The following is an 18276-nucleotide window of genomic DNA, read 5'->3' on the forward strand; positions in this document are numbered from 1 at the left end:
GGAGCGGAGGAGACAGGCTGCGATTCCTGCCCCAACCCCAGAATCGGGAAGAAAAAGCCTTTCCTTTCAGTAGAGACTCATGCATCAAACTTCAATTTTCCGGACGATTGAATTAGTGATTTTTTTTCTCCTGAACTAAAATACACTTAAGTCTTTGGGATTAATTACCACGTTCTGGTCCCTCAGACTGTAGTATTAGTTATCGTTGCCATATTCGACATCAGCTCTGACACCTCATAAAATAAGGAACTGAATTTCACTGACTCAACCTGCTTCAACCCTGTTGGATAATTCAGAAGGGGGCTTTATTCTCCGTCTGGGAGCCCTGTGTGAAGTGAACAAGATCAAATATGGATCTTCTCCACCCCCCTCAGGGAAAAAAAAAAAAAAAAAAGCTTAACTCCCCCTCCGCAAACACTAAACAGTGGCTTTTCCAAGCAGACAACACCCCCCACCGCCTCCTCCCCTCCCGCTCCCTTCACACCTCCAAACGAAATCTAAGGCAGTGTCAAGTTTGGGGATGAAGGATGGGTATGGCAGGGGCGGGAGGATGGGCGGGAGCGGGGGGACACGCAGGAGGGCATGTCCGGCTCCTGCGTTTGAGAAATGGGGTTTCTGCCGGGGAGGGAACAGCGATGGTCGAGGTGCGGGCTGGACCAAGACCCTCGGGGGTCGCCACGCCCACGCTACCTCTGCCCGCACCTGTCCGAGACCGGTGCCTGCGCCCGCCCCGACGCGGGGGACGTGGGGCAGCGCAGCCCCCGACGGGGCGGGTGATGAGCGACTTCTGGGCCTCCAGCTCGCTCCCGCAAGGCACTTCCATGTTCCCACACACCCTTTTGCCCATTGCGAGTTTTCACCTCTCCGGAACAGGACCTGGGGTGTTTAAGTGGATTAACACCTTTATTTCTCTTGTCGGGAGTTTCTTGGGAAAGGCCTGTGTCTCCCCCTGCCCCGTGCCCACTTTTTCCCAGGGCGAACCGCGGTGAGCCGGTGCCCAGGGCACGGAGCACCGGGCTGGGGGCAAGAAGCTCCGAAACGCTGCGGGTTTGCCGGCAGTGGGACACGGGACGGACTGTGCCCCTCGCTGTGAATCCGTGCAGGAAGTACTGGGGGCAAGTTGAAGGCCAGACAAGGGGACCGCTGTCCCAGGTGTCCCCGGCCAAGAAGTTCCAGCTGGGGGTCTCGGCCCAGCGCCCTCCTTCTCCGGGATAGCGCTGGGCACGGAAGGGAGCGGCCGGCGGCCTCTGGGTCGCCGAGGCAGATCCAGAGATCCCTAATTTGGGGTAAATCTGGGAATCTGGGGCGGGCAGGAGGGGTTCCATGCCGTGTCCATGGCAGCAGCCCTCTGAGTGGGACGGGAAGGGCTGCGGCTGGGTCAGCCCAGAGGGCACGATTCAGCGCTGTCACCGCGTCCCTATTGCTGCTGCGGGGAAAAAAAAAAAAACCCAAACCACCCGACAAACAAACAGCAGTCCCACTCCCACATCCACCCACCCCGCCCCCCGAAAAAAAGAACAGAAACCAGAAAAAAAAACCAAAACAGACATACCACCGAAAAGAAAAAAAAAAAAAAAAAAAAAAAAAAAAAACAAAAAAACAAACTAAAACCCATATTGTATCTAAAATTCGAGGAAAAGCAAATCCCGAGCAATAGATCTACTCATGTAGGTGATCCCAGGGAACGGCACATTTCAAACTGAATGACAAACGAAGGGCACAAGCCAGAGCTTCATTTTTAAGCTAAAAAAAAATATTTTGTTTGTCAAAACGAAGATTAAAGAGCCAAAATCACAGTTATCTGGAAATAGGGGGCTAGCCAAATTAACAGGCTACAAATCTTCAGGAGGAGGCTTTATTTACTAACCCGCCCCAGCCACGTGTGGTAAACTTCTGTGGGTGCAAGGCGGCCCGGCATCTCTTCTCTTTGCACTCAGAAGCCAATAGATCAGAAACCCAAATTAACTCCCAGCCTATTTTCCATACACCCAGCCACTTTTTTTTTTTTTTTTTTTTCCTTGCTTATAGTGAATTGTACTGTTTGCAGCCTCATTAAATCCATTCCAAGACAAAAGAATAAAAGACTGGGGGGAGGGAGGGGACAGGAGAGGAGGGGGAACAGGAGAGGGAATGGGGAAAAAAAACAGATAAAGAAAACAAATAAAGCCCTTTAACTAGATCTTCACATAAATGTCACAGTTTCTCAGCATTTACGATTTCCCCGTTTAGCATAAAAACACTTAAGGACAAGATTGAAGGCTTTCCGAGAGATCTGGACAGAAGTCAAAGCTATCATTCGGAGGTTAAAAAAAAAAAAAAAAAAGAAGAAAAAGAAAAAGAAAAAAGAAAAAAGAGGGGATGGCAGAGTGGGGGCGGGAGGTGGCGGAAAACAAGTGCTCTTCCAAATAATACTAAAGAAAAGTGAATTTCATTGTAATTCATAGGCTTGTTCCAAATACCAAGAGAGAAAGAAAAAAGAATAGAAGCGCACAGATGCCCCGACGAAGGGAGAACAGCTCTGCTCCCATTGTTGTGGAGTTAAACAGTGGAAGGGAGGGTTAACCTAATCCATCAAATTGTCTGGAAATTGTGAAGAAAATTCAAAAACCATATGGTCTCCAAGCGCTCGCCTTCTCTCTGCTGCGGAGGGGCACGCTTGTTTCAGCATGGCGAACCGCAGGAGGCTGTATATGCTCCATTGTCGCTTGTCACTTCAGAGAAGAGGGCTCATTTGTCCCCAGTTTTCATGCTTTACGCTAAAAATTACAACCCCATCCATTCTCAAAGAGGAGAAAGATTTATTTAGCCTCGGAGAAACTGGACCAAAAAAAAAAAATCCAAACCACAAACCAACCCTGTCTTATCTGGACACTTCTCTGCCGACTCCACCACTGTACACCAGATTTGCCTTTCTCACATAAATTTTGCAAAGAATAGGGAGAAACACACGTTGCTCGACTCCAAAGGCAAGTCACGGTGCCAGGAGAAAACACATTCACCAGAGCTTTAATTTTGGCTGGAAAAAAATAAAGAAAAAATAAATGAAAAAAAAAAAACCCAAACAAAACAAAACAAACAAACAAAAAAAAAAAAAAAAGACGGAGGAAATTAAAAGAAAAATAATTAAAGGGAGAGAGGAAACGAAGCATCTTCCAACCCCGTGGCCCCGTGGCAGCTTTTGCCCAGACGCGGGAGGCCTGGCCCGCCGGGCGGAGGGCAGCTCCCCCCGCAGCACACCCCACTCCTTTTGTCCAAATCGCTGATAACTTCTTGCAGCCGCTCAGATTTGTTTTTTCTTTCCTTTTTTTTTTTTTTTTTTCATCTGCCCCTCTTTTTCCTCTGCAATTTCAGGCTGGAAATGCCCTGCTGACAGCGGGAGGGCCCCGGGGTCCGGGTGGCTCCGCTCGCCCCTCCGCGCTCCCGCCGCCGCCGCTGCGCATCCCCCATGCCCGGGAAACGCTGCCCGCACCTCCGGCCTTATCGATGCTCCTCGTTCTTCCTCTGCTAAACTGCCTGGCGTTAGACTTAGAAAAAAAAAAAAAAAAAAAGAATAATAATATTGGTCTAGCTCGTGTGCTACTTTCCCGTCATTTTTTCTCGCAGGTACTGCTCTCAGAGTAACTTTAAATGCAAACGGGATGGGAGATTCCTATGGGGGAAAAGTCTGGTGTAGCCTCGGACCGGCGGGGTATTTTTTCGGTCACAAATGAAGGACGTTAAAAAGTATATTAAAATGGTAAAGATTTTATTGTATCGGAAAAAAAAGAGCTATCTGTACAATTCTAAGAGACAGTAAATAAAACGACATTGTCCCTATCGGAACTTAAATAGCAGGCCTTTTAAAATTTGTACAATTCAAACAAAACCAGGTCTTAAATCTGTACATTTTTTTTTAATTTATAGTGTAATATTTAAATGTATTGATTCTGGGATTTGTCCTTTTTTTATTTCCATAGCATGCAAAAAATTCTAAAAAGAGTAAAAAATAATTCTAGGATTTTTTTTTTTAATTTTCCCTTTTTTTTTTTTGTTACCACCTTCATATCAAAAATACGAAAGGCAGCTTTTTAATAAAAGCACAACACTAGCAGAAAATGGTAAAAATAGCTTTTAATTGGTAAAATGAGGCAGAAATTGCATTGGAGACAAATCTCTATGCTCTAGGAAAAAAAGAAAGTATATATTTTTTCAGCTTGCATTATCACCCAGCCCCAAGTTCCCAAGATTGCGAAAGAAAAAAATATTTTTAAAAGGAAAAAAATTAGTTCGTGCACATCTGAAACATGCAAGGAAAGGAAAGCGGCTAATTTTTTGCTGTTGCCGTTTTAAGCCTAACTTAAATCTTCTCTAAAGTGGTTTGTTTCGGAAGTCTTTGAAAACAACTGCTTTCCCAAACATCTGTTGGAAGCCAGGTTTATTCCAAGGTTACGTGTCTCCCTTATAGATAAAATAATCATCACTGATAGCTAATAGAAAAAAATAATAATCAAAACCTCAAAAAGAAGGGGGAAGAAAAAAATTCCAATATATAAGTTTAAATATTTATACAGAAGCCGTCCGTAATTGCACCGTTCCGAAGATGTGGCAGGCGGAGGGATATCGACTCTACCCTAAATTAATCGGGGGTGTGTGTCTGTGGTGGGGTTCTATTGCTTATTGCTCCGACCGAGGGGAGCAGCCGCCCCGCCGCGCTGCCGGGGTCGGGATGGGGGGCCGAGGGTGCCGGTTTGGAGCTGTCGGGATGGGGGGGGAGGGAAATGGGGGGGGGACGCCGGCCGCCCCTCAGTCATCCACGTCGATCTCCACGTCCTCCTCCTCCTCTTCCTCCTCCTCCTCGCTGTCCCGGCGGCTGCGGGGCCGCTCCGTGGGGGGCGAGGCGGGGCGGGGCGGCGGCGGAGCGCCGGGCTCCCGGGCGGCAGCGGGGGGCGGCGGCGGGGACCCGGTCCGCGCCTTGCCCCTTCCCTCGGCGCTGGGCTCCAGCTCGGCCAAGGCCACGATGTCCACGGCGGGGTTGGGGCCCAGCTTTTTGGCCGATTCCACGTCGGCCTTCATCTCCTCCAGGTCTCTCTTGAGCTTGGCGCGGCGGTTCTGGAACCAGGTGATGACCTGGGCGTTGGTGAGCCCCAGCTGCTGGGCGATCTGGTCCCGGTCCGCCGGCGACAGGTATTTTTGGTAGAGGAATCGCTTCTCCAGCTCGTAGATCTGGTGGTTGGTGAAGGCCGTCCGCGACTTCCGACGCTTCTTCGGCGTTTGACGCTGCCCGAAGATGGTCATCCCGTCCCGGCCTGCCGACGAGCCGCCAGATTGTCCCCGCTTTCCCGTGTCCACCCCGACCCGAGTCCCCGGACCCCACACCCCTGCCCCGTCGGTATCTGGAGGGAGCGAGGCAGAGCCCCCTCTCCCGCACCCCGAGGGCCACGGGGGAGGATGCTGCCGGGTACCGGCCGGGTACGGGCCGCCCAGGGACCCCCATCCCACCCCATGCGACACCCTGGGAGATGGCGGGGGACGAGGAGAGAAGGCAAACCAGGCCGTGGGGAGGAGCGGGGCACCCACCCGTTGGAGGACCCCCCTACTCTGAGAGGGGCTTACCTTCGGCCGCCTGCAGCACGCTGACTTCCAGTCCTTTGAAGGTCTTGCTGGCCAGCTCTTCCAGGGCGCAGAGAGGCGAGGTCTGGGAGAGCAGCGCCCGGCCGGAGAGGGGCAGCCCGGCCGGGGGGTGCTTCTCGGCGGCGGAGAGGAGGTGGGCCGTTCCGCAGAGGGTGTAACTCCTCCGCACCGAGGGCTTGTTGAGGATGTCCTCGATGCTGAAGGGGGTGAGGGGCTTGTTGGAGTTGGCCGGCGGTGGGAGGTGATCCAAGGGGCTCCGCCGCCGTTCTTCCCCCGAGGAGGGCTTGGGTTCTTCTTTGGAAGTCATGGTGGGGCCGGGCTGCACGGGGCTGCCTTCCCCACCCGCGACGGGGATGCGCTGCCGCGGGGAGAAGCCCCCGGCGGGACCGCGGGGTGACGGCGGCGAAGACAGCGAGCAAAAGTTGAAGCCCACCTCCAACTCCGGCGGAGGAGCCCCGGGTCCTCCCGGGGAGAGCCACGTCGGGCGGCGGGCCGGGCGGGCAGGGCGGCGGGCGGGCGCGGAGCGGAGCAGAGCTGCCGTCGGTCCCTCGCCGAGAGGTGGTCCTGCCGTACCTCTTGTCCCAGGGTTTTGGGTCGGAGATTTCCCCCCCTCCTGTCTATCTCCTCTCTCTCTCTCTCTCTCTCTCTCTCTCTCCCCCCTGTCTCTCCTCTTTCTTTCTCTTTCTAGTTGCTATTTTAAGAAACACACCAAATCACAGCACTTTCCCTGCCCCCCCCCCCAGCTAATACCCACCCCAAAATAATTTTGAAAAATAATTTTTAAAAAAGAAAGAGAAAAAGAAAAAGCAGACTTCGTCGAGGGGAAGAATAGCCCTCGCACCGAGACCTCGGACCAGGGGGAAAGAAGCGAGAAGAGATGGGGTAATTGACTATTGCTAACAAGTTATTGTTGATTGGGAGGTAATCAATTATCTTCAATGACACTTTTCGCCCTCTCTCTCTCTCTCTTTCTCTCTCTCTCTCTCTCTGTCCAATGCAGGCTTTTGCAAGTTCGGAGACCCATTAATTAGGAGGCGGTATGGAGGTGGAGCCCAGTTGAATTATAATGCTGAATGCACTTGTCATATTCTGGCCCTGCTATTTGTTTGGACATATATATTTTTAAATTACATTACAAACCAGCCTTTATTGCATCAGGATAATACAGTATAGTGAAAAATAATAATAAGCGAAAACAAAACAAACCGAAAAATATCCGGCTGTATCTATCTTTTTTTTCTTCCCCCTTGAGATTTTTTTTTTGTTTTCTTTTCTTTTTATTTCTCCCTCCTGCTAATTTCGGCTACCAGGTTATTCAAAATGTCTCTCTCCAGCTCTACCCAGAGCCGTTTTTTTTTTGTTTTTTTTTTTTTTTTTTTTTTTTTTAATGAGGGGAAGAAGGGGAGAGCCTGGTTTCAGGTAAGGCAGACCTTTCCTTTCCAATAAAACCCGAAGGTTTCCGCCGAATTTGTCGTGCTCCTCTTTCCCAGCGCCCTGTGTCGGAGCGTGCTGTGGGGGCCGGGGCAGGAGCAGGGCCCCTCCGGTGTCGGGAGAGCCCACGGAGGGATTGTGTGGCGGGGGCCGGGAGTGCTCTGGGGATGTCGGCGGCTTCTTGGGCTCCAGTGGCGCCGGGTGGTCCTGGCCGGGTGCAGCGCGGGGGGAAAGAGTCGGGGAGGGCCGGTTTCTAGTCCGAGTCCTTTTGCTGTGAGCCCACGGGTGGTTCTGGAGAGCGGCAGGGGTGGCGGGGGTTGCTGTGCCCCCCACTATCGGGGAACCCGGCCCGGCCCGGCTCTCCGCAGGGCCAGACCCGCTCCTTAGTATTTCAACGGGGATCACCATCCCTCTTCTGTCTCGCCGTTCCACAGGGACGGAGACAAAGCCCAGAGCCGGGGTGAACAGCTTGGCCCCCACTGCGGGCGTGAACGGTCCCCCCACGGTCCCCGGGGGGACCTCGGCCGGGACACGAGCCGCGGGCCGGGCTGGGGCTGGACGGGACGGGACGGGCGCTGGCTGGAGGGGTGGTGGGGCAGGAAGAGAGACAGGGGCTTGGATCCGGCCCCAACTTTCCCTCCTCACCTTGAGGGCCAAGAGGAGGACGGCTGGCAGTTCCCAGGCCGCTAGGTACCAAACAAGCACAAAAGAAGCAAATGGCTCCTCTCCTTAAAGCGCCCTCTTCCCATTTTTTATAGCTCTCTGGGAGTCTCTTTATGCAGTGACCTATTTTTAAAGGCCTATATTGGGTTATTCATCATATCAAATACTGCGAGGAGATGGGGGGGAGCCGGTCGGGGGGGAGCGAATTACACTGATTCTAAATCGCCCAGCTTCTTTGCTTTGCTAGGTGGATTATTTGCTTCGCTTTGCTTGGGTTTTATGAAGTGATTTAAACATATTTTAACCAATTAGAGACTTTCCTCCTCTCCCTTGTGTCCCCTCGCATTGTTTTCCAGCGTGTCGTTTTATGTCAGGATCCAGGTTTTATTGAGAACTCAGCCGGGGTTCTGGTGTTATAATTACAGAAATAAAATTAAAAAAAAAAAAAAAAAAAAGGGGGGGCGGGAAACGAAACAAAAATAGCCTCGTTCCTGAATGCGAGTTTGGGCGGGCTGGCGGGCGTACGGGATGCTCTGAGGCTCAGCCGGTCACCGGCTGCAGCCTTTCCCTCAGAGCGGAGTGCAGACACGGGAGCAGCTTACTCCCCCATCTCAAGCACAGCCCGTTTCTCTCAAGGCACGGGCAAAAGTGCTTCAGACACAGCGAAATCCTGCAAACCGTTTTGGATACCCTGTTGTCCCCCCAGCCTGCGTCTCCCTTCTCTTCCTACGCGGGAGGACAGGGCTGTCAAAACACTCTGCTTTTTTTTTTTGCTTTTGGCTGCCTAATAGGGGCAGAGCCCTGGGGAGGACGGACAGCAGCCTCAGTACAGACTTCCCGACACAGAGGGACCCTTCCTCGTTTGCCTCGGCCACTGCCTGCTAGGGGATAGCCGGGTTCATGCTTTGCATGAATAGCTCAACCCGGCGGCTCCAGGCCTGTCGCCTGCCCTTGTGCCCGGCGTTCCTCCCTACATAGCACCTCACTGAAAAAAGGGTGGTTGAGAGGGAAGGGGGCAGATCCCGGCCCCCTTCCCCGAGTCCCCCGGTTCTCGGTGGTTGTCCCAGCAGGGTCTGACCGAGCCTTCTCCGCTGTACTCTCGGCTGCCCGGTGCTGCCTTTGGCGGATTTGGGCTCGTTTGTCCTGCGCTTACTTTTCCTTTGCAACCGCTGCATCTCCCTCCTCGCAAACGACTCTGCGCACCGGGGGTGGGCTGCCCCCAGCCCAGCTTAGGGGGAGAGCTCTTCATCTCCCCTCCTCATCCTTCGGAATTTAATTATTTTAATTTTCTTTTTTGGCAGCCTGTTTGGCACCCCGCCCCGAATTAGGGACTCTCAGTGCCCCTCGGCGTGTCCCATTGAATCTCACTGTTCTTGGAGGGCTCCTGAGAGCAAGGGAGCCGCGGCGATAGCCGGGGGCCTGCTCCAGCCACCGCCAGGGAACTTCGCATCCCACCGGGCTCTTCTGCCCGTCCCGCAGGGACGCAGCAGCTAGTCGTGTATCCCAGCTTTGAGGTCGTTTGGGAAAGATCACCCTCATCCAATGCGCTTCAAAATCCTCCTTCCCCCCCGCTTCTGCCTGCAACATCCTCTCTGTGTGGGACCTGGATCTCACCTACTCCTGGTGCAGGCAGAAGTTTGAGTCGAGTCCCCTGCCGAGAGGCGGGGGGAAGCGGGGCTGGGGAGTACAGCAGCCCTTGGATGTCCCCGGATATGGATGAGGGCTTCCCCTGAAACCTTTGGGGAAGTGTCGGTCTGGGTCCCTACCTTCCATCGTGGAAGAAAAGCGAGTAAACCTGCGGCGTTTCCTCCTCACAGAGGAGAAAACTGCCGCTGAAATCAAAACTCCTCGTGAGTGGGGACACACGCCAAAAAAAAACCCCCCAAAAAACCAAGTCTCAGTCTACGAGTAGCATCTTTGCAAGCCTCTCCTCTTGCCGTCTCCAGAACCGTATTTCGGGGTGTGGGCATAGCTGCCCTCCCCGGAACAGTCCCGGGCCCGGCGGGCAGCAGCGGGACGCTCCCGGGGCTGCCCGGCTCTGGCTGTGTGCGGTCCGCTCCTGTCCAGGAAAATGTCACAGGAATATAATTAAAGCAGGCGGCATATATCATTCAAGTGTTGATCACCAAAGTAACTGCGTACAAATGACACCTCCTTTCCAGGCATAGCTGAGCCGTGCATGGCTCCCAGCTATGTCTGCCTAGTTTAAGTGGTCTAAACACGTTACCACTCCCTGTTAGCAGCGGGGAGAGAAGCAAAACTCCGTGCCCTCGAGCAAGTAGCTAGTCTTGGCACAGCATCTCTCAAAGGGGGGAGGGCGAGCCGGGAACCTACGAAATAACTGTTTAGTCTTCGAACACCCCTCCAAGTTTGGGGCTGCGAGGGCTGAGGGGCAGAGAGGCCCCGGTGGGACCCACGGTGAAGAACGGAGAGCCACGGCGGGGTCTGTGGTCCCTGTCCCAGTCCACTCTTTAAAAACGGCCGGTTAAAAGGTACCTACAGGTATCCCCTGATGCCGCCGCCGCCGGGCACTGCACGGCGTTGGTCTCTTTGGAAAACAACCGTCCCGAGCTGGGCGTCCGTCAGCTCCCAGCTGTGATGGGGAGGGGGCACTGGGGTAGCGGGGAGCGCCGTGGGGTTGGGAAGAAGCTTCCCAGCAGAGCCCATTTCTGGAGCTCGTTGTACAGCTATCGGCCGATCCTTCCTTCCCTCGCAACCACCTCCTTGCAGGGGAAGAAACTTCTCTGCACCAAAGCGCTCCCATCCGGCCTGGGAGCCGGGGTCAGGGGCAACGCACCTGGCCCGGGTCGGCCCGGCCCGGGCCGGCTGGGACACACCGGCACCGCGAAGCCCAGAACTTTCCCCGGCAGAGAAAGATGGAGAGGTCGCCGTTCCCTCGGAGGTATTCGGCCGCGGGGTCGGGACCTGAACGGGGCCGACCAGGGACGAAACCCGCGGGGCCCAGAAACTCAACCAGAAGCGGGATGCGAGGAGCAGCCCCCCTCGGGCGGACGGGCGGTGCGGTGCCCAGCTCCCCGACTCCACCTGGGGATTTTCGTTTGCAAACCAACTCTCGGGGCGAACTCATCGGCTCCGAGATCAGCGGAGCTGCAGGCTCCGTGTACTTTCTGCCCACTCCTGCGACCGATTTGTTTCCCACCCGCAAAGTCCCCGCATAATGGAGCTGGCACGGCAGTGCTCGCACCACTCTTGACGTCCCGCTGTGGGGCCGTGAGGGGGGGGAGCCTCAATTTAGGCAAGCCCCTGGCCCGGTGTAAGCAAGCACTCTCTCGGGCTGGTGTAAAGGAAATAGGGGAGCCCGTCTCCCCCACAAGCCGTTTTAGAGCACAAATGGAAAGGAACTACCGGGTGGATCAACTCCTCCAACCACCTCATCAACCTGCGTGGGGTCCCAGGGAGCATTTCCCATAGCAGGGAAGAAATGTGGGGGTGCCCCCATCTCTAATGTCCGGAACCAGTACGTTGTCGGTCCTCTTAGCACAGCCGGGGACCCTCTCGTCCCACCATTCCTGGTGGATTTTAGGGATTCCCTGGGGTTTGCTGGGGCTAGAGAACCAATCTGCACTGATGGCTCCCCAGCCAGACCCCCGGGTTTCCCCTGGGAACAGAGTCTCCAGTAGCCGTTCCAGGAGTTCTCGTGAGAGAAGGGCCAACAGAAGCGTCTGAACGTATTTAATTTTTTACATTCCAGTATTTTATTTTCTAGTCCAAGAAACCCAGTAGGACTCAAGCTTCCTGGGAAAAACAGTCGGGACGTGCCTGTCCCAGCTCCAGGCAAGGCGAGAGCTTGATTTTTATCAATTCATAGTTTTAAAACCCCCTAAATACTCCGATAAATGCCATCCGCACAACTCCTCTGGAGGGCAGGGAGGTGGGATCGAGACTGTCGGGGGCATTTCAGGCCTCCTGGCCGTGTCAGGGTCTGTGCATGACAGAGATTTAGCAGCTCTCGGACTCTCCCTGCTCCGTCCCAGTTCTAGGAGAGAAAAGGCCGGGCCTTAGGGCAAGCGGGGAAGACTCTTCAGGGGGGATCAGCGCAGCCCCGGCCTGTTCAGAGCCTGTTTGTCCCCTGGGCCACTTTCGTTTTGGGTCGGGGAGCAGCCACCGTCTTCTCTCCAGTCTTTCTCTGTTCCAGGAAAGAGGATGGAAAAGGGGAAGAGATGGCCACGGAGCTGACCCTGGGACGGCGGGGCTGGGCGCTGGGGAGGCGGGGGCAGACGGCAGCCGGCCCGTGCAGCTGGGCCTGGAGGCGGCTGGAATTAGCGCACAGCGCTGGGTTCCCCTGTCACCTCTGGGCTCCGCGGGGCTGGTCTGGGGGTGTCGAGACCCGAGGCGATGCCCATCTCACCCCAGTCCCGGGTATCCCTCGCTTCCCCCGGGAGAGAAGCTGCAAAGGGTCTGCCGCAAGACTTCTCCCTGCCCTGCAACTGTGCTCCGGACTCGGGGCTCCACAAAACTTTGGTTGGTTGGTCGGCGAGGGGGACAAGCGACACAGCCACCCAGGACTGTGACAGCCGAGCCACGCTGGCTCCTCCGAGACCTGTAATATCTCTGCCGCTCCCGGCATGCGTGAATAATTCACCAGGCTGCCAAAAGCAAGTAACGTTTGTGCCAGCTATGAAAGAGCTGGGGAGGCGAAGGCTCATTTTTGGGGGGCAGGAGGAGGTGTGGGGAATCAATTGAAACTTAATAAAGGGACTGGGGGGGGACAATGGTGGAAATAAGGCAGGCAACTTCTTCTAATAACAACTTGGTGTTAATAATTCAGGAGCAGTCATTGGATTATAGTGCAATATCCGAAGTACACGTCGCTGGCACTGTGCGGGTGGATAATGTAATCGGAGCTCATTTTGCCTTCCAATAAATTACAGCAGCAAAAGTTTCCTGTTAAAGCAGTTATTTGTATTTCTTTTTTGAAGGTGATTCCCCTTCCAACAACTGCAGTAAGACAATTAATTAAAAACTAATATTTCCATCCATTGCAAGAGCAGCACCAAGACGCAAAGCCACAGTTTGACTGTGATCTCTTCCAACTTCCAGCGCTGTGAGGTGCTCCTTCTTCTCACTTCTTTCTTTCAGTCCCCCTGTTTTTTCATCCCTCCTTTGTTTTCATCCTACTCCATCTGGCCTCGGAGGAGCCCTCCAAGCTCAGAGAAGTGCTGCTGGAAAGAAAACTCTCCCTAAAATACATCTCTTCATGTTAGACTTGCCATGTTTGTTCCTCTTGTCCTGTTATGAAGGGGTAGCAGCTAGAGGTAGGGTCAAACAACAGTTCACTTGTCTTTCAACTCACACATGAGGTGAGTTTGCAAGGCCTCAGACAACTCTTCTTCTTTTTATTCCAAACTGCAGCAGCATTTAACAGTAGACACATCCCCAGACCCAGCCAGGGTATTGCAACTTTCCTCTTCTGTATTACCCTGTTCCTCTCACCAAAGGCAGGCCTTCTCATCGCCTTCATCTCCAGCTGGGGTTCAAAAGATGATTCTCCAACCTCTCCCAGCCTCTGCTGCTGGACAGAGGGATCCACTGCTCTCCAGTGCCAAGCTGCTCTCTGCATCCTCAGACCTGCTTCATAAAGAAGCCTTTCCCCAAGAGTTTGTCCATGACCAGCAGACATCTCTGATGAGATGCTTTACACATATGTTTATTTTATTCTGCTTTCTGTTTCAGGAACCTTAAACACATTCCTCAGCTGGTCATATTTCAGGCAGGGCTCTTTCTATGGGTACTTTTAGTACCCTGTAATGGTGACTGGCATTCCCATCCTGCATAATAGCTGTTGTCAGCTTACAGTGTTTCTGTACCGACCACTGTCAGATCAGGCTGTCTCCCTATCTCCAGTGCTGCATGGAGGTACGATAGGGAAAGAGAGAAAAGAGCTTCCTGGAGGAGGCTGGAGTGAAAAAAAAAATCTCTCTTGTTGGGCACCTTCCTGATTACCACTCTTCAGATTCAGACTCTGACCTCTAAAGTTTAATATTACTACAACATTCTCTTATGATTCTGCCTCTGAGCACCCTGGAGTCCTGTCCACTTCCCTTCTCTGTTTTGTTCAGTTTGTGACATCTCTTGGCACCAAATTCCCATGTCATCTGGCCTGGCACCCAGGACTCTTTTTCAGCTGATGTACAATCACTTGTGACTTGTGGAACTTTACAGCCCGGACTTTTTCTCCTGGGCACTGAGTAAAGCCTGTGTAGTGAACAGCCTCAAGATTGATTCAATTTCTCTGCTTGAAATCTCTTTGGGGTCTGTTTAGCTGCGTTGTTTTTTACAGGTGTGCAAAGCAAGTCTTTACTAATGCCAAATATGCAGCAACAGTGGGTCTGGATTCCGCTTGCACATGGAAAAAGCAGTCAGGTTCTCTGCACTTGCCTGCCTTGGTGTTACAATTTAACTAACACCTGCCAGTGCTTCTCAGTAAGAGCTAAGAGGGTGAGCAAGGGAGGTATTAAGACAGCACACAGCAGAAATAACCTGGTCTGGGGTGTGCAAAGGCTCTGGCTGGCTGTTGTGGGCATCTCTCACCCTTGGGAGAGACTGGAAGTGGTGGGGCATGAGAGATCCCTGGCCAGGGAGCTGCCACTAGAGGTAGGGCACTGAGGGCAGCCGTGGAGGGGCTAGGTCAGTCTGTCTGAGAGCACAGGTTAACTTCCCAGAAGCAGCCCCTCTCCCTCACTTTAAATCTTGGGATTTTCTGCTTGGAAAGCTGTGTACCTGCTCCTGATGCCTTTTGCAGTCTCAGTGAAGCAATGGGTGTTGAAGTCTCCCGTGCCCTCTGAACTTACTGCCAAACTCCAGATGGACCTTTATTTACAGTGAAAGGAACGTTTGTGAATCTTGGAGTACATGGACTCCAAGGACAGGAGAGAAATTTTTTTTTTTAATTTCCCAATGCTAAATAAACATTTGTTGACTGGTAATGCAATGTAAAATTTATAGAAGATAGGATTTTTTTACTGAGATGTGTACAGATCCCTAAATGGTGACCTCATTACACACAAGGAGTGTAGGCAGTGGGTAAGGAGGTGTGAAGTCCAGCAGTGGATCATCTGTGCCCCCCACAGCTGTGGGGGAGTTGCAATGTGGGTACACCAGGGATTCTCTTCCCTTTGGTCTTTGTCCTTTTGCCCTGTATTGCAGTCTGCAATCTCACCAGCTCAGCCTAGTGGAGCTGGGCACACTGTGCTGCAAGAACATGACCTTTTGCTCTGAAGATGGCAACAGCCTTGTGCTGGCAGCAGAACAACATACCCAGTACAAATAGAATCATTCTGATAATAAATCACCATCCATAATAAGAAGACATCGTTAATAATAAGTCATCCAGGGGCCTCTTGAGATCAGAGTACAACTTACTGTAAAAATAGAGAGGAAACATGGTGTGATCATTACAAGCAAGATAACAAATAAAACAGAAAATGACTTTTATAGGCATTTAGCTCTTCTTTCCTTCCCTCAGCTTCCAACTAGTTCTGTTTTCAGTCAGGATGGCTATGATTTAAGTTTGGTCACAAACACAGACTGGATTTTTGCAGATGCAGAGCCCTGTGAGCTGGCTACACCTGTGAGCTGGCCAGATCACTATCTGCAAAGGAGTTGTCTGGCAAAAATCCCTCCTTTTTCCCCCTTCTGCTCACAGTGTGATCCTTTAGTTATCCTGATTTCTCCAAAGGTGATGGATACAGGCTCCCTGGCTATGATATACAGAAGCCAACTGAGGCTTTGCTCATAGATACCCCCTCTTTCTGTATGCCATCAGTTGGCAGGATTTGTTGCCCAGCTTTGTTTTGGCTCAGCTGATAGGGTAACTTCAGAAACCAGAGGATAGTGAGGGGCAAACACATGGCAAAATGTGAGCTTTGAAATGAATGAATGGTTGCATCAAGAGCTCACCAGACCCAGGAATATTTTCACACATAAACTGCCTGGCAGCAAAAGACTCGTGAAAATTGCTTCGTGCACAGAAGCAAAGGGAATTTCACACATTTGTTTAAGAACAAATTTGCAAGCCGCCCTTGTACTGTTCTGTCAGCTCTAATCTGCTTGGGATATCAGTGCTGCTTCCTTGCAGCACAGGGGAAAGAGGCTAGGGCTGTTCAAATCTTTCTTGGTTTTTCCCCTTGTTTGCATTTGCCAGGCAAACAATAGCAGATGTTATATAGTCAGTTCAGTTTGCTACTAGTCCCATTATGCTCTATTTATGTTTCACTTTATTGGCTTTTTTTTTTTTTTATTTTCCTATTATTGTTTCACTCTGGGGGAGGCAGAGGATATAATATATTCATCTTTATTATACAAAATCTGTGTGAAGCATTTAATAAAATGCTGTTTCCACACAGCTAGGAATATTACTGTTAGCTGTTTTTAAGTTAATGCTCCTATTAAAAAATGTTTGATGGCTGCAGTGACTGGAACTTGTGTGGACAAAAAGCACACACACCACTAAATAAGGCACTCATAGCAATTCAGAGATTTCTTGATGTCTTGTGGAAAACTTCTGTTTAGCCAGATTTCTGCTTATTTAGCATATTTCCAGCATTGTTCTCCCCTAGTTTTATTATTAGTTGTATTTGAATGGAAAATAAATTTTTTCTTTTCTCCCCAAAACTTTCCCCTGAGATTGGAGGGGCCAAATCTGGCCCTCATCCCCAGGTCTCTTTCCCAAGCAGGAGTTTTGGCAGAGTTTGGGCAAAGACAAGCGGGGAAGGGCACAAATAGGAAGATAGTCATGGTTGCTCTTTGAACCTGGACCTGCTTGTGTCATGCTCAAGGTGCTTTCCTGTCCCAAAGCTGCTGATTCATACCCAAAAATGTCTGCATGAGGTAGGCCAGGCCTGTTCTGCTTTACAAGTTGGTGGTCAGGGGCAGAGGGTCTATGCCTGCTCATGGTCACGGAGCAGGGCACTTTTTGAGACCTCCATATCACGGCACTTGGCTGTGCCAGGAATGGGGGTGGCTCTCTGCGGACCAGGAGCACAGGAGATGGTGCTGTTTTTGGGGGTACTCAGGGAATCATGCAAAATAGCAGTGAAAAGTCAATATTACTGCATCAGGTGAGAAGAGATGAGCAATGAAAAAGAATCTATTTCTGCAAAACAGAAACAGGAGAAAGATCTTTCAGAAAAGTGTTTCCCTAATTGATAACTTTCCAGGAAAGACTGGAAACCACACCCAAGACAAGACTGACTCAGAGAGTCTGGTTTTAGACCCAGAGCTCAGTCAATCACACAACTTAACACCAAGCTTATCCCCAGCACAGGCAGGGGTCTGACTTGGAGGTGTGGCTCTGTGAATCCTCTCAGAATCAGATGGTTCATCCCTTGGAAGAGCAAGGAGGCAGTCCAATGATGTGAGTGCTACGTGTTTGCAGGAGTGCTAATGGCAGTCGGCTTGGCACTGATCCATACTGGATGTGAGAGGCTGAGGAAGGCCATACAGGGTTTAATGAAATTCTGTGTAGCCTCATATCCTGACTCCATTGCTGCTGCTTCTGGTCATCCTGAGAGAGCAAAAGACCCAACTGTATTATATATAATTCTGTATATTATTATCATACAAAATTTAGTAAGTATATGTCATGCTTCGCAGGGATACTTTCCCAGCCCTCAGCTGATTGTGGTTCAGAGACTCCTGAGCCAGAAGTGATACCTTCATGTCTTGTGGCCCCAGATAGATTGTTCTTGCATGAATGCATCTAACCACTTATATAATCTTTTGGTATCCATGATATCCTAGGGCAATGTGCTTCATGGCTGATCTACCAGCTATGCAGATAAGATCTTCCTTTTGTTTGTTATGAATCTGCCACCTGATAACTCTACATCTGCTTGCACTTGTTCAGGAAGAAGTGGCATACACTTAATCCCTGCTCACCCACTCCTCAGCCTGTCTGACAGCACAGAAGTTCTTTGGTAGAGCCTGTCAGCCTGCATGGAACTGGCATGGGAGAGGTGAATCTCCTGTCATTCAGGACTGAGTACTCAATGGAGAAGACCAAGGAAAGTCAAGATGCACCTCAGAGGGAGGATGACATTCATGGTGTGGTGGGCAATGGGGTAGCCTCTGGTGTCTCTGGTTGAGCAAATACCTGAGGAAGGTGTTGGACCACCACAATAAGTTGGAGGAAGTTTCTTGGCTGATACATGGGGTTGATAGCAGTCAATGCGAAGGGTTGGCTAGTGGAGCCGCAGTGGTGGAACAGAAATAGTGGGGAAGGAGGTCAACCCAGTCAGTCAAAATCTCCAGAGCTTCCTGAGTAGTTAGGAAAAAGCAGACCAGGAATTTGGGGTTCACACATTCCCTCTTGGAATGAACCCAAGCTGGGCATCACTGCATTGAACAGAGAGCATCCACTGGCAGTACCCAAGACAGCACTGTTTGGACAAAAGACTGTCCCTCAGCCTGACCCCACCATGGCCTGGAATGCTCTGGGTTTGTTCCTTTGCCCACCCAGGTTTTGGTGCCTCTGTATACCCCACATTCTCAGGGTTGGGAGGGTTTTGCAGCTGTAAAATTAAATCCAAGGGACTTTTTGGCCCTGCTATG

The 18276-nt window shown here is 51.6% G+C and overlaps 1 protein-coding gene across 1 annotated transcript; it reads right to left on the bottom strand.

Moving 5' to 3' along the window:
* Positions 1-4066: 4066 nt before the first annotated feature.
* LBX1 (ladybird homeobox 1) lies at positions 4067-6113 on the bottom strand. Its single transcript, XM_053984015.1, has 2 exons — positions 5593-6113; positions 4067-5285 (listed from the first exon to the last, which is right to left on the bottom strand). The coding sequence occupies exons 1-2, from the start codon at positions 5915-5917 to the stop codon at positions 4783-4785; spliced, it is 828 nt and encodes a 275-aa protein (XP_053839990.1). The 5' UTR covers positions 5918-6113; the 3' UTR covers positions 4067-4782.
* Positions 6114-18276: the final 12163 nt, after the last annotated feature.

Source organism: Vidua macroura, chromosome 8, assembly GCF_024509145.1.
Source record: "Vidua macroura isolate BioBank_ID:100142 chromosome 8, ASM2450914v1, whole genome shotgun sequence".
Classification (NCBI taxonomy): Eukaryota; Metazoa; Chordata; class Aves; order Passeriformes; family Viduidae; genus Vidua; species Vidua macroura.